This window comes from Diplotaxodon limnothrissa, linkage group LG11, assembly GCF_057381915.1.
Source record: "Diplotaxodon limnothrissa isolate DT_005_m linkage group LG11, D_limnothrissa_male_GT1.1, whole genome shotgun sequence".
NCBI lineage: Eukaryota > Metazoa > Chordata > Actinopteri > Cichliformes > Cichlidae > Diplotaxodon > Diplotaxodon limnothrissa.
Window position 1 is genome coordinate 32206500 of NC_140606.1, and position 14945 is coordinate 32221444.

At 40.9% G+C, this 14945-nt stretch overlaps 1 protein-coding gene across 1 annotated transcript in view; it reads right to left on the reverse strand.

Annotated features, from left to right (window-relative positions):
- Nucleotides 1-8729, reverse strand: part of bmper (BMP binding endothelial regulator) — a 31957-nt gene extending 23228 nt beyond the window's left edge. Inside the window, exons 1-2 of the mRNA XM_085365848.1 lie at nt 8554-8729; nt 2973-3058 (exon numbers count right to left, since the gene is read on the reverse strand). Of these exons, the coding sequence (XP_085221974.1) occupies nt 2973-3058; nt 8554-8659 (192 nt within the window). The 5' untranslated portion in view covers nt 8660-8729. The remainder of the gene's footprint in view (nt 1-2972; nt 3059-8553) is intronic.
- Nucleotides 8730-14945: the final 6216 nt, after the last annotated feature.

Below are 14945 nucleotides of genomic sequence, written 5' to 3' on the forward strand. Positions count from 1 at the left end.
CACCCGGACACACACAATAGATCTTCTGTGTGTGCATATGTGTGTGTCCGATACCCACAGGGCAATTAGCAGGTACTCTGGACCAACTAAGGAGCCAACCCCCTCCGCTATGTTTCCATATATGAGTGACACTGGACCCCGGATGCCCCCCCCCCCCCCCTCGACCAGCACTGCCACACAGGACTCTTTCTGGACATGTAGAACTGTCCAGAAAGAGTCCTGTGCAGAGGTCATGTAAGTATTTTCTGAGTTTTGACATTTCCTGGTACAAGAGGAAATTGATCATCAGAGTTTGGAACCAACTTTGGAAACAGCAAAAGTCCAGAACAAGGATAAGACAGAAATTCTTCCTTTAATGCTACAAATCAAACAGAGAGGTAAAATAATTTTATATAATAATATCATAATAATAGTGTCAAATGACAGAACATTAAGTTTTATGAAAACCGGGTCAGTATATTGATTAATAATGTTGCTCTTTTATCACCTGGAGCACAAAGAAATGGAAAATGTTTGCCACAAAAGCCAAAGTTGTGCCTTTCTACTGCAACCAACGTACTTCAAAGGGCACAACTTTTATTTTGTATCACACTTTCTCAAGTTTCATTACAGCTTAGGCAGTACTGAAACTTAGGAAGCCCATACATCTTTCATGCAAACTAGAGGAAACCACAGTGATCCACTAGCAACCACAACAACCACAAGAAGGTTTGCAACTGATTTGACCTGGTGAAAGCCATCAGCCTCAAGCAACCTCTCTCCAACCTTGCACATTTTTTCCTTAGCAGCCAGAGGTTGCCAGCAGGGTCGCCAAACAGTCTCTATGTCTGAGTCATTGCAATGCATGGAGTAGGCAGGGCAGAGAGCAACCATTCATAACTGCATTTATGTCAGTGAGAGTGATCATCTCCTGAAGGAAGAGAAGCCATTAATTGTTTGTTACATATACATTTTGGCAGAACCTTAAATTTAACTACTCTAAATTGTAAATTCAGATTTATATTAGGAGGGAAGAAAAGCTGCATACCTCCAAATTCAATAAAGACCGAGCCCTAAGTGTATGGAAGGAAGTGTGTGTGTGTGTGTGTGTGTGTGTGTGTGTGTGTGTGTGTGTGTGTGTGTGTGTGTGTGTGTGTGTGTGTGTGTGTGTGTGTGTGTGTGTGTGCGCGCGTGCGCATATGCAGGGTGGCTTAAAGTAGAGATGAAAGGGCGGCCATTGCCTCCTGATGACTGATAGCATTCAGCAGGGCTTTGGCTGATGTCTGCCTGATAACACAGAGGACGGCTCAGTCAGTCTTTAGGCAGAGGGCAGCATTAGAGCAGCCAATCAGGAGCCAGTGAACAATCAAACATTAGCTGGGGCTTAATATTGTTTTAATGTTTTAATTCCTAGGAATCGTGCATTTAAAACCCAATTCATTCCCAATGTGGACATGACAATTTGGCTTAACGTAGACGTTAGCTTGATATGTACAGGTAAGAAAGTAGACCTGGTCTACTACTCTACTGCCCTCCTTCTGTGACCAGCATGGTTGCTTTCACATTTACTTTTTTATAAATTTGCCTACTTAATTAAATGCATTGAGACCCATCAGTAAGCCACTAGTGGACACGGCCTACCATCAGGCGACTCATACAAAATCACTATTTTCGGAAATATGCTTATAACCTTTTGTAAAGATCAATAAAATACTGCAGACTGCTTGCCAGCTTCATGGTGAGACGACATCATGAGGTAAATACACTTGACCAAAAAACGTTTGTGAGTTTTTGAACAGACTAGAAAAAACAAAGCGTGGCATGATGATCCATGATTTGTTACTGCTGGACACTGCCAGGCTATGCTTATATTAAGCCAAGATCAATGGCCGCTGCTGTGGCTTTATATATAACAATACAAAAGCAGAACCAATTTTCCCATCAATTCCTAAATAATGAAATTAAATTATTCCTTTTTGTAACATGTCTATTGCAAAATCTAAACTGTAATATATTGCCCATCTGCAAGAGGCATGGTCCCAATTTTGGGCTTTAACTTCTAACCAATCATAAACTTGCATTTTTGTGAAGATAAATATAAAAAGGAATACACTGTGTGAAGCTTATGTAAACTAACAAATCGGCACAGACGCACACAACACGCCCTCGAGCTCACGCTTGCATGGTAAACTGTGTTCTGGTGGCTTTTAAAGAAATGTGAATGAATCTTTCTTTCAAATCTTTCAAAGCAGTGACACAGAAAGGATTTGTTGGTCCATTCTCATTCTCTAAAACAAAAGGCTCTACAGCAGTAAAGGTTTGGAGAGGGTGCAGGGCAGGGGTCAAAGAGCACATGTTCCAGGAAAGAGTTGCCCCCTAACGTTTTGTTGGCTGATTTTAACAGCCAGGCCGAGCCAAGACAGCGTGATGACAAGCATGAATGTTAAAATAAACAATCCCCACTTCATGTTTCACTGATATTTTGTCGTAAATTTGAAGAAAATAGTAAAAATCGCATTATGAAGTGGTTTCCTGTACTTGCAAATGCAACTGCTTGCAATCCTCAGGTCATGTGAACAAAATATTATACACTGTGATAAAGAGGTTGACGCTTCAAACGTTTAATACTGCTAAAGTGTTTTAATCACAAAGTCGAACATCAAATCAAAGAACAGATCCATCAAATCTGACCTGAAACTTTGCCAGAAACTTGCGTTACAAAGTCCTGTCAGTCTGTTACAAATCTTTCACAACCTTCTGATAAGAAACACCTCTCAAAGCTTAATAATCAGCTTTACAAATACTCCTATCAGTGCTCAGAGAGGTCATTTTATCCATTCACTCTGAGTGGAAATCCTGTAGCAGCAATTACATGTCAAGGAGGCGAGAAAAAACAGCGAGGGAAGGGCGCCATGGCAGCCAGTGCCTCTCTATCATTAGACACACTGCGACCTCTGCAACATATCTGACAGCGACGAGAAGGTTAGTCTTACCAGACAGACGCATGTAATGCAGGGGTTGTCGGTGATGTTGGGGATGTGGAGAACCTCTCCTTCATTGTCACAGCTGGCCTCAGTACCTATAGAGGAAAGGAGGAAGGTGAGATGTAGGAGAGTGAAAAACGATGATGATGATGATGTCACACAGGCTTGTATTAAATACTTTTGCACAACAAGCGATGCAAAGCAGAAAGAAGCTTGGATTTCTTCCATGCCAGTGTAGAGATATTTGATACGTCCTAAACTAACAATTTTTAAACATGCAACAATCAACATATAATAAATATTTAACATCTACATAAAGAAGCAGCCTAAAATACATAAATATACATAAATATCACTTTAAGTCTAATTTGTCTGTCCGGTTAAGAGCAGTGACATTATATAGATGAACCAACTCTTTCCAGTGCCTGTTACTTGCACTCGTGGGATGGAGCATGTCCATCTTCACCTTCATCTTTTTTTTTCTTGTTTCAATCTCAGTTACACACTAAAGGTTTTGTAACTGTATCTTGCCCGACTCTGGTGGTATCGTGTTGACTAAATTTGTTCACAGACAGACATAAAAACACCTGCCACAGTATTCAAAACTGTCTTTGTTGGGTTTCTGCTACAGTAGATGTCTCCAGGACCACAATGATGTTGTGATGACAGACAGACTCATAAGAAAACAATGAAAACGATGTCAGCCATGCTAAAGAGACTGGTAAACATGAGTCAGTCGGTTTGTTACGAGTCCAATGTAATCTGAACCAACGACAGGAAACGACCCTAAATCCATGGGTTTATGGGTAGAAGAACACAGATGTCAACATCTCAGAGGCACCAGTTTCTGCTGCTTAGAGAGCTGTAGCAGCAAAAAACAAAAAGACTGATACTCGGCCGTTTGTTCATGCACTATATTTGTTTTGACTCTCTGAACTAAAACCTTCCTTCTTAATTACTTTAGAGCTGAATGGGTGTCATTGAGGTGAAGTTAAAGCCTGAGTGTGAAACGACTTCCTTCTTCCAGTAATTTGTCGTGCGTCTGCAGTATCTCCTCCATGGCTGAATGAACAGTTTCAGAACTTACAGTTCATCCAAAAAACTGTTTTCTAAATTGCACGATGATGAAAAGCATTCAAAACCCAAGAGTTTGAATGCTTTAACTAGAGACCATATTTCAGTGGTTTCACACCAGCTGCAGCAGTTCATGCACTAAATACAGAAATCTCATGGGCAATTACAAATCTCAGAGAATATAAAGGCATTAAATGAGGCCATTGTCCCTGTACTTCCAGCAATTAGTGGTCAAGTACTCGGCTACAACTATCTTCAAACTCTATCTTCATTTGGACCTCAAGTACACACGTGTGAAGTTTCATGACTGTACATTTGCGATACTATCACCTTGACAAAATCTATCCGCCCAAACATCTGAACAGCTGCCACAGGACTCATGGCCTCCTTCTGTGCTGGTTTCTGCTGCCATAGGTCTCTTTAGGATCACGTCTTTCCATGAGATCGCTCACGGAAACGGACTGAATGAAAACCAGGCAAGCTGTTGTAGGTAAAGACTCAGGACACTTTGATATTTTTGGTTGATCTGCTATCAGTGTGACCTCTGACTCCTGACTGTTTGGTTTGTTGCAATGTTGACAATTCAGGAATCTACCATCCCCTAAACGCCTTCCATGAAACAAAGCAATGTGCACGAGGCACAAATCTGCTCTACAGAAACAGATACTTTAGGGATTTTATCTGCTCATCACCCCATTGAATTTACTACCTACCAACCTATTTCCAAATGCAAAAAATCCCCCATCAGTACCAAGTTTTTGTGATTAAAGATTATATTATAAATCCTAGTTTCCTGTGGAGCATTTCCCCGCTCTGTGAAAGCCTCACCTGGATGCTATTGCAGTTAAATCACTGCAGCAGCTCTGTGCTGCTCTTTATTGGATTTGGGAATGTTTACATTACCTGAGTTAGTGTTGCGCTTGCCAAACACATCGGTTACAAGCAATTTAGCTAAGTTATAGAAAGACAAAACAGGTTATGTTAACAATTAGACATGAATTCTTGCACACTGTGATAAAGGGACTAAGCAGTTCTAGTTTTCTCCCTAAATACACTGAATTTAGTGACAGTCCTTTACTTTTTTTTTTTACCATGAAGTCCGGCCATCATAAACAAATATAAAGACTTTTTGCAAGATTTTTGTGCCCAAAATAAGCTGACTAGATACATCCGATAAACTCTGCTGGCAACAGATGTCATTTCACTTTGGGGAAAAAAAAGATTTTGATGGTTGCTGGTAAAGAAAAAGAGCTTATGTGTTCCCCTGGCTAAAATCAAGCACCCAATAAGACCAAAATGACACTGAATTTTAAACCCACTATCACTGTAACTTAAATATGGAGCATGATTGAATGAAAAGGCTGAAGGCTGTAGCAACGGTAACATCAGCTCATGTCTGAAGTCATAAAGATCTTAGCAATGTTTATATCAGGCTTGTAATGCAGTAAACTTAGATTCCACGCTGCAACAATAGTTCCTTATAGCAGCGAGTCATGCCGTCTGTTTTTGTCCCTCTGAGTTCAGCAGTAAACCAGCCTGAGCCTGTGGATTCGGGCAGAGCAGACAAACCCTACCGACTCCGCCACTATAAAATTTACAACCTTTCGAGTGTAATTAAACTGGTGGACCTATAAGTGTCGGGGGGTGAGGGATGGAAGGGAAAAGGGGTGTAGGCGGGTGGGGGTCCCAAGCCTTTTTTTACAGTGCCAAAAAACCCAAACTCTCATTTTCCAGCTGCTAGATTTGCCTCATATCCCAGCACTGTCAATATAGACATTATAACTGATGCATTTATATAGTTCCTCTCTATTTCAACCCTCTGCCAAGTGCTGCAAGTAAAAGGCAGATGAAGTAGTTCAGAAAGCCATTAATAGTGCCGGAGCTCAAGTTGACTCAGATCTGTGACCTGTCTTCCCTCAGAGATCACTCTCTGACTCTGATCGGCAAATCGGCAAAAACACCACAGCTGAGATTAAAATCTAATAAATCTTTTGTTTGAATTGACAGAGAGACTGCTAAATGTCAAACGTATCTATATTAACCCTTTCAGCTCCTTGACAAACAATTTCACACTCTGTTGCTACTTACTCTGTAAAATCTCTCTAATTAGCTTTAACTGTGAATGTACTGCACGTTGTTATACAAACAAAAAATAAAACTAATGCATTAAAGTAATTTCAGGCACAGCAGGTGGAGCAAATGTTAACTGCTTCATATACTGTCAGGTGGTTTCATCTAATAAATCTTACAAGCATCATGTTTTCTGTCTGTTTTGTGTGTTGAAATAAATCCTGTCAAATAAATGTGGCAGTTTTCCACTTGAAATAAAAAATGAAAACACTAAAATATATTAAATGAATCTACCTTATTCCATCATGTTTCTGAAGAGCTGGGCCTTTTTGGTAATGCAGGCAACTTGGTGGGATTTTAAGACTTATGAAACATAATAAACATTTATAACTGAGTTTTGTTAACCTTGAAAAAAATTGCCAGCAAATACACATTCATGCAATTTTGGAGAAACGGTTCTCAGACTAATCCGCGAAATATCGGTCTAATAAATAATAATTATAATTATATTTGACTCAAAGGTTTTCTCCAGACAATTAAGTCACTAGCCTCACTTACATGTCAATGCATAGCAATGCAGGACTCATATAAGTATCATTAACAGTTCTGATTCAGTAAATGTTTGCAAAAAAAAATGTAACAAGTGCTGCGAAGTGGATTTAAACACGTTCTACTGTGGCTGTGGACACTCTAGTGGTCAGGATGACCTCTGAAGCGGCTGCTCCACCTGCTGCACTGACACGTTCAACCATCTGACTGCAAGACCTCAAACAGCTCAGAAACTCCTGGTCTGTGGTTCAGCAGACAATAGGCAGATGATACAGCGCGTGTTTGGGATGCCAGGTGGGGGAATCTGATCTGCTGGGATCGTAATGGTGCAGATGATAAAGAGGCTGTTGGTTCTCAGGGGTTTCTCACGCTGTTTTATGTCAAACAGATACACTAGGGATACCCATCTGGTACACGTTTTGTCCCTGATCTGGTTCTCATCTATCCGGGTTTGCTTCAGGAAAATAAGATAACTGCTAAGAGAGGGGGACCCCTAAAACCAGAACTCGTTCTTATCAGGACCGCAGCGGATGTGCATAAAGTAATTTATGGCGCTCCTTGTTATGTTGAGGTCTGTATTAGTGTTTAAAGCTGAAGTAAAACGTCTGCTCTAAATCACATTTTCTCCTTTAATTAATCAATTTATGATGGCATTAATCCACTGTGGCCATGGCAACACTACCAATGACCTGGAGGACACAGTAGGAAAATAAATGATCATTATCAAATGCCAGGTTAGGTCAGTAAAAGCAGGTCAGCAGCAGAAGTCTCGTGCTTCACAAAGCTGTTTACCCAGCGATAAGACGCACACACGCTGGGCTGACTGGCTGAGGAGCCCGGCCAGCGCGCACCACCACATCCACCTTTCATTCACTCCACTTCTATTTTTCTCACACTTCAACGGCGCTGTAGGGCAAACAACCGATATCCTATGATGCAATCTGGCTGTCAAAAGAGGGTGAGCAAGCCGGGGAGAGAGCGCGCGTTTAGCCCCAAACAGGGAGGCCGCTCAGGAGGGAGGACAGAGTGCTGTTAAATTAGAGCTGGTTAAGGAAAGTGGTTTTCACTTTACAGCCTGCTTGTAACTAAAACTGGGTTAATTACAACCCAAAGTGACACAAATATCAATTTGAGTTAAAGTCACTTATAATTCTACGCAGACCTTGTATCATAATGATCCGAATCATCGTGTAATTTTTGTAAGTTTGATGTAAATCACTTTGATATTGGCTCATCGTGATAGCTATGACAGAAAACCACTTCCTGCAAATAACAAGGTCTGCTGCAAACTACAAGCATGCCAGGCTGGACTTGCTGTTTGATATTATCTCTACGGCTTCAAATAGAAGCACAAGCGTATTCCCCGCAGGGTGGCACAGAGAGGATAATCCCCGGTGAAGTTTATAATCGCGTGATAGACTTTCCCGTAAAAAGCCCAGATAAACGTTGCTTGTTCGAGAGAGAAAAATAACTAAAAACAAAATCTGTAAATACTATTTTCTAAAAAAAAAAACCTTTAAAATATACACATTTTGGTGAGCTTAAAAAACAAAATAATTTACGATGATGCTAAGGAAGGGTTAGGAAAACGGGTAATAAAACGGGTAAAATAAAACCGCTTTTCATCCTTTTCTGCTTCCTTGTGATCGTGAAACAAACTGAAGGTTATCATCAGCGCTTCCTGAACCCTTCCCTGCGCTGCCACATTACTGGTCATCAGATATATAGAAGCTGGAGTGACTTTGGGTTGGTGCGCTACTCTTGGAAGAGTAAAAAAAGACCGAAGGAGCAAGGAGACGCGGCAGCAGACTAAATAACCAGGGGTTTGGGTAGATTTTTACGCACGGAGGGAGTTGTGATGTGTTATTATGAAGCCTTATGATCCCTTTAATCTTACCTGTAATTAGCGGAGAGGAAGACTGGGGCGTTTGGAGCAGCAGCAAAAAGCAAAAGAAAAACCTACAGGTGGACCAGGAGGGAGGGTTCAACCAGCGGAACAACATCCTCGGGTTTGCTCCAGGAAGAAGAATCAAAGAGCTTGGGGGGGAAATGAAGGGATAAATAAAATCAATGAAGATAAAAATTCCACAATCAAAGCTAATCTCGAAAACTTCTGGTCTGCATGTCAACCAGGAGAGAAAATCTCCTCAGTTTGTCAGTTTGAGCTGAAATGCGAAGTGGCAATCAGCCAGACGCGCGGTGATTACAGTGATATTAAAATGACAAAGACGCGCCGGCAAGCAGGAGACAGCTGTGCCGCGCACGCCCTGCGGAAAAAAACACAGTCTGCGAACGAATTGAAATTATTTACATAGAGAAGCAGTCTCAGATTTTGCAGACGTGAATATCCTGAGAGGAACGGCGAGCTGTGAGTTGTTAAAATGACTTTTGCTCCACTCCGACTGTCAGAAGAGTCCAGACCGAAGTGTCCGAGGTAAATGCAGCTCTGGTGTACACGTGCACATTTATATCAACAGGAGAGTTTAAAACTCAAACGTCTTCCAGCCAGCGAGTCAAATTTTTTTCCAGCAGTAGACTTGTCTAAATCTGCGCTCCCAATCCCAAAGTCCGCTTGTCACATGGATGCTCGATGCCGACTCTTTCGGGGCGGAGAAGCGGTCTGCAGCCTCTCTCTGGCTGAGCGGTGTAAATAGTCGACCTGCTTCTCCTCCTCCACCCCCGGTATTAAAGCGGACCTCTGGTGTCGGAGCGCACCACGGAGCCAGAAAGTCCTGCCTCCTCTGTGAAACCCGGACCTCCTCCCGTCTCCAGATCTCTCCAAAACTTCCTCCATACCCCCTAACCCAGACCCTCTCTGGTCCCCATATTCAGGTTTCCTGCTGTGACCCCCAAACCCTGGTCCTCCTGCTGCTACTACTTTAAAAATAAATAAATAAATAAATAAATAATTAAAATAATGAAAGCTACTACTTCTGTTTGACTGCTTCTGAGCGTTTGTGCAGCTAATGTAAATCTCCCTGTATCTCTCTCTCTCTCCCTGTGTGAGTGAGAGAGAAAGAGAGAGAGATAAAGTTACATTACCAACAAGCCAGGAGAGCTTTATGTCTCCACTCTGTAAGTTTATGGACTTAAAAAAGAAGATAAACACTGGAGAAGAAAAAAGGAGAGGAAAGAGAGATGATGAAAAAAAATCAAGTGCAACGTGTGTGTTTCTTGAAGAAGCCAGCTTTCTTCTAAAATGTCATTATTTAGCACACTCACAAGTTCTAGCCTTTATTTCACTTAATCTCTCCTCGCTAAATGGGTTATTGTGACACAAGGAGCAGAATTCCACAATGATTGACCTAATAAATGTATTGATAAATGAATATTAGAGGCAAGAAAAAAGGATTTATCTCCGTGACTGTTACTAGTAATTAATTACTTCCTTTTTTATAGATTGTTATTGTGTCCTGTTTAGTGTAAAATTATGTCACCATGTTTACTTTAGGTCTGGACCTTTTTCCCCTGTTTTGTCTTAGGCTCCTTAATCACAATGAAGGGGAATTTTAATGCTCTAACATCACATCAGAGACAATATGTGTTTCAACAGCTTTCCTGTTACAACATGAAAGTCCTCACAGCACAAAGCTAACTACACAAAGAAATCCATTTCCCAGTCTGGTTATGAAGAACCTGACTGTCTTGCACATAGCCCAAAATTAATTCCAATCCAATAATTTTGAGATGAAGTGGAACATTGGTTGCAAGCTAGACCTTACCCAGCAGTGATGGACCTCATTAACATTCTTATGACTGCAGCCAGATTCCAACATTTGGTTAAGAGTATTACACAAGAGAAGTAAAATGTGTTACAGTACAAGATTAATCTCATATTAGAATGTTTACATTCTTTTATTTATATAATGTAGTTGAGCCTGCGCATATGTATGCTTTAGTTTTATGATCAAACTTCACGCCGATTCCAGGGGTGGGCAATAAACTTTCCCAAAGGTACCACATGAGAAACTGAGACTGTCCCGTGGGGGCCACGCAAATAAGCTGAACTGCTCAGTATTAATTTTACTTCTTTAAAACTTTATTGGTGCAGTCCTCCACAACAGTCTCAGTTTCTCGTGTGGCCTCTTGAGGAAATATATTACGCAGCCCTGAATTAAGCCATGCTGAAAATTAGTTTCTATCTCAATTAATTTCACAATAAACAAGTCCTGGTTCCTGACACAGGACTTTTAAGGCTCCATTAGTGGCTCTTGAAAGGGTCAAAGGTCCATAGTTGCCAAACTGGGGTCTGGTGGATTCTCTAGGGGAAACAAATGTAAGCATTATATTATGAGGAGTGAGCAAAGGATTTCTGGTTTTTGTTTCTTTCTGAGACTGTTTTCCATTTAAAAATGCACATTAACATTTTATTCAGTTTTCACACCCATATGTTTACGATCGAATGATTTCGCCCTCTAGTGGCCATACTAACAATAGCCGTTGTTAGGAGGCTGCTGGGAGGATGTTGGGGTGGATTAATGGGCTGATGCTACTTGAAGTAAAGAGCATGCACAGTACCTTCTTATTTTGAGCATAACGATTCTCTCCACATCTCTTGACCATAGCATTGCCAAATTATATAAATACTTTCTAATGGTTTTGTTACTGTTTATTTTACAGCCCTATATCAATGGTTGCCTCCTGAAAAGTCCCCAAAAGAAGCAACAAACCACTGATGTGGTTGTTTAGATTGTAAGATTAGTTCTGTTTTTTGCTAATTTTTGGAAACACCCCTTCCCTCCTTTGTGTCAGACTCAGCATGCTCCTTCACATCATAAACGTCTCTATATTCCCGCATTAAGTTCCCATAAATCTGCAGTCTGGAGTCAGCATTTCAAAGCCTCATGTGACAGATCAGGCAGGTTGCATGACAGTGTCTGTGTATGTGTGTGTCTGGCCTCTTTAAAGTGAAGCTCATCAGATGCTCAGACGGGGAGGAAAAGCAAGTCTTCAAAGAAATAATTAGGACCCACCCAGCAGCTTTTAACTGAGCATCAGCCGCTGCTCCAAATGTGCTGCTGCACACTGAAAACACACACCAGTGCAAGCAGAGCTGAGGTGTGCATCAGTCAAATGAGACAGAGAGGAAGAGAGTCCAAAGAGTAAAGTGTGTGTTTGTGTGTGTGTTGCAGAGAGAAAAAAGGAAACTGTGCTTTTAAAAGTAAGCTTGTGAAAAAAAAGCATGCTGCAAGTGTTAAAGAGATAAAGATCAAGACATAATGTGTGGCGAAAGACTTTATGTGGTTAAAAGAGAAAGAAAAAAGCACAGTGTGTTCAAATGAGACCATGAAAGGTCCTGTTAAAGGTAAAGACTGTTGCAGTGAGATTGAATTTCAGTAATATTAACCACTAGATGGCAACAGGGAGAAGAAGGGGGTCTACCTGATCTGACTGCAGATGGTCCTTTAATGATCATCTACACACAAACGCATAAACACACACACAGACTGAGGAAATGTTGGAGAAAGTCATGAAGGATGCTGCAGAACCCAAAGCAGGTGCTACTGGGACTCAAATATCAGCTATACTTTTCTTTAAAAACTATATAAATATATTGTCCCATTTTATGGCATCAGTCCTGACTGACAAAAGTCTGTTATCCTGGCTTTTATTTTCTCCCTCTTTTTAATACAGGCTGCTTTGAATGAATTTCCCCAAGACTGATTAATCAAGTTGTGCTGAAGTGAAATTAAATGCTTCAGTTTTATAGAAGTCTGAAAGAGCTGTGGGATTAAAAACTGCTTCATACATCTTACAAACCTCATAATTTTTGTTAATTTGCTATTTTAATGTAACCACTCACAAACTCAGTGAAAATATCAACAAATGAGAAAATCAGATGTATATAGTATGTGTTCAAAAGCAAGGTGAGGAGACGAAAAGACATTTTCTTATGGTAGTTGGCTGGCTTGTGGACACAGGAGGTTTTCAGGGTGTGTGATGACCCTCCTGCATTCAAACTGGCCGCAGACGGCAGCCGGAGCCACAAAAGCCCCGAGGTTAAGGCCCCCCCTGCAGTCGGTAGGTCTGGCTCAGAGGCGAGGAGGTGACAATGACGATGTCAGGAATGCTCCTGGTCAGGATGTTGTCCAAAGTCACGCTTTCTCACATATAACAACACAACAGGGGACAAGGCACTATCTCACAACTGAAAATCTTCCATTGAGTGAACATGACCCAAAGGCAGCAGCACACATGATGCCCACTCACTCACTGTAAATTAACAACATGCACTTTTCACACACGGACAGATTTCACTGACCTTGTACTCGGGAGCTGGCTCGTTGCAGATGTTTTAATGTCCAGTCAAACTGTGTTGGATGTTTGCATCATTTGCTAGAGAAAAAAAAGAGAGAATGGATAGAATCTATCCACTGTAAGAATAACACGTGACAGCGATTAAAGCAGAAGCTTTTTGAAACATTTCTGTCTGGTCCAACTGGAGTCATCAGAGAAAACAACAGTTTAAGCTACTTAATTATAAAACATGTCACCTTACAAAGTGGTACCTGTGAGATGGAATAAATAATGAAAAAAAAGATCCCACATTTAATATTTAAACCACCAACACGAGTCAGATGAATGAGTTGGATGTCGATGTTGCCAGTAACGAAAATGTTGATGCTTCTTCCTGCAGCCATGGATCACAGCTGGCAGCACATAAGGTGGAGCTACACAATAAAACCCCAAATTGTGACATGAAGTTGTTGCATTTTACATCCTTGTAATGAACTAAACTGCAGATATTTAAGATGTTTATGGAGGCAGTTATGAACAGCCTCAGACGAACACCCTGGAAACTGTGTGTAAAGTGTAAATGCAAAATGGAGGGTTTGGTGCCTTGTATATTTCAAGACGTAACTAACAGCTCAAGCTGCTTATGTGAAGAAGTGAAGTGTTTTCCATGTATCATTCAGAGAGCAGGGAGGTATGTTTTTAGAGAGCTGCTGTACTAGTGCGGGAGCTCTGGGATCTATCACGCTGCGTACTCATCTGGTTTTACAAGTTTCTTACGGGGAAGTCGGGCTACAAGCTAATCTCTTGGCATGTATCACTGCTGTCGGACAGAAGCCACATATCTGCAGAAAGGACATTCTGCAGGAAGGAAGCAAGGAATGCTGTTCTTACAGGTTTTAAGGGCCCAAAGGTCATGAAACTCACTTGGCAGATAATTGACTTTGTAAATTTCAGCTCAAGTTAGAAAAAGAAAAACAGTCAAATTGCAGTTGCGAGGAGGGGTTTTCCATGATTGCAGCAGAGATTAGTTTTCAGCTCATTACCTGCTGCTCTGGACCAGCACAGGAACACACACAGAAGCAAGGAACTGTGCTGTGATTTTTGCACAGTGGCCAAACAGCATTATTACAACTTTCTCATATCACGTGACTAACGCTGGCGCAAAAAGTCTTTTTCCTCCAAGAGACAATAACACTGGACACTGGAACAGTAGTTGCTGTAAAATGGTGAACAAATCTTTGAGTGTATTACAAACCTCAGGAAATGACTTGTTTTATTATTTAAAAAAACCAAACACCCTTATCCATTCATAAGATTAACATTTGGAAAGTGTAGAAGACACTTTATTTCATCCCATAGCTACATAGCGCATGATCAAAAGGGGCTAAAATTGTGGAAGCAAGCAGAACAACTTGGTAGATTATGTTATCCAGCTCTCTTTATTACACCCATGACTGAGGGAGACCTTCACATGACAATGCCACTCAGCTGGGCCAAAAAGCATTACCTACAAAAACCATCATTATGAAAATAAAAGTGCTGCTAGGGTCATTTGTGTGTTTTTAATCAATGCAGGCTTCACAGTGTAGTGGTTCACATATTTGCCTAACAAGCAAAAGATCCTGAAAGATGCTCTTCTCAACACGAGGACTGTCTTTTAATCCATGCAGGTTTCAAATATGTAAAGAATGTCTAGCATTTAGAAAAGGGAGACTTGCGGTTTTTGTTTTTAATACATCATAATAAGGTAAAGTTTAGAAGCCACACAGTGACTTGTGGAAATAGTCCATCAGGGGAATCAATGCTGCAGCAAACCTGGAAGCTGGATCAGACATTAAAGAGAGCAAACTATAATTAAAATGTGGGGATGTCGTCTTTGAGATCAGTTGAGAGTGGCTGTTTTTACATGTCAAAGAAAAAAAAACATAACGAGTAGGAATTCAAACCCAGCTGATGTGAGACAAAGTGAATTGCACACATTCAGCAACAGGTTTGTTTATGTGCAGGAGAAAATACCTGAAAGTACAGCCAAAAATTATTAAGCTTCACTAT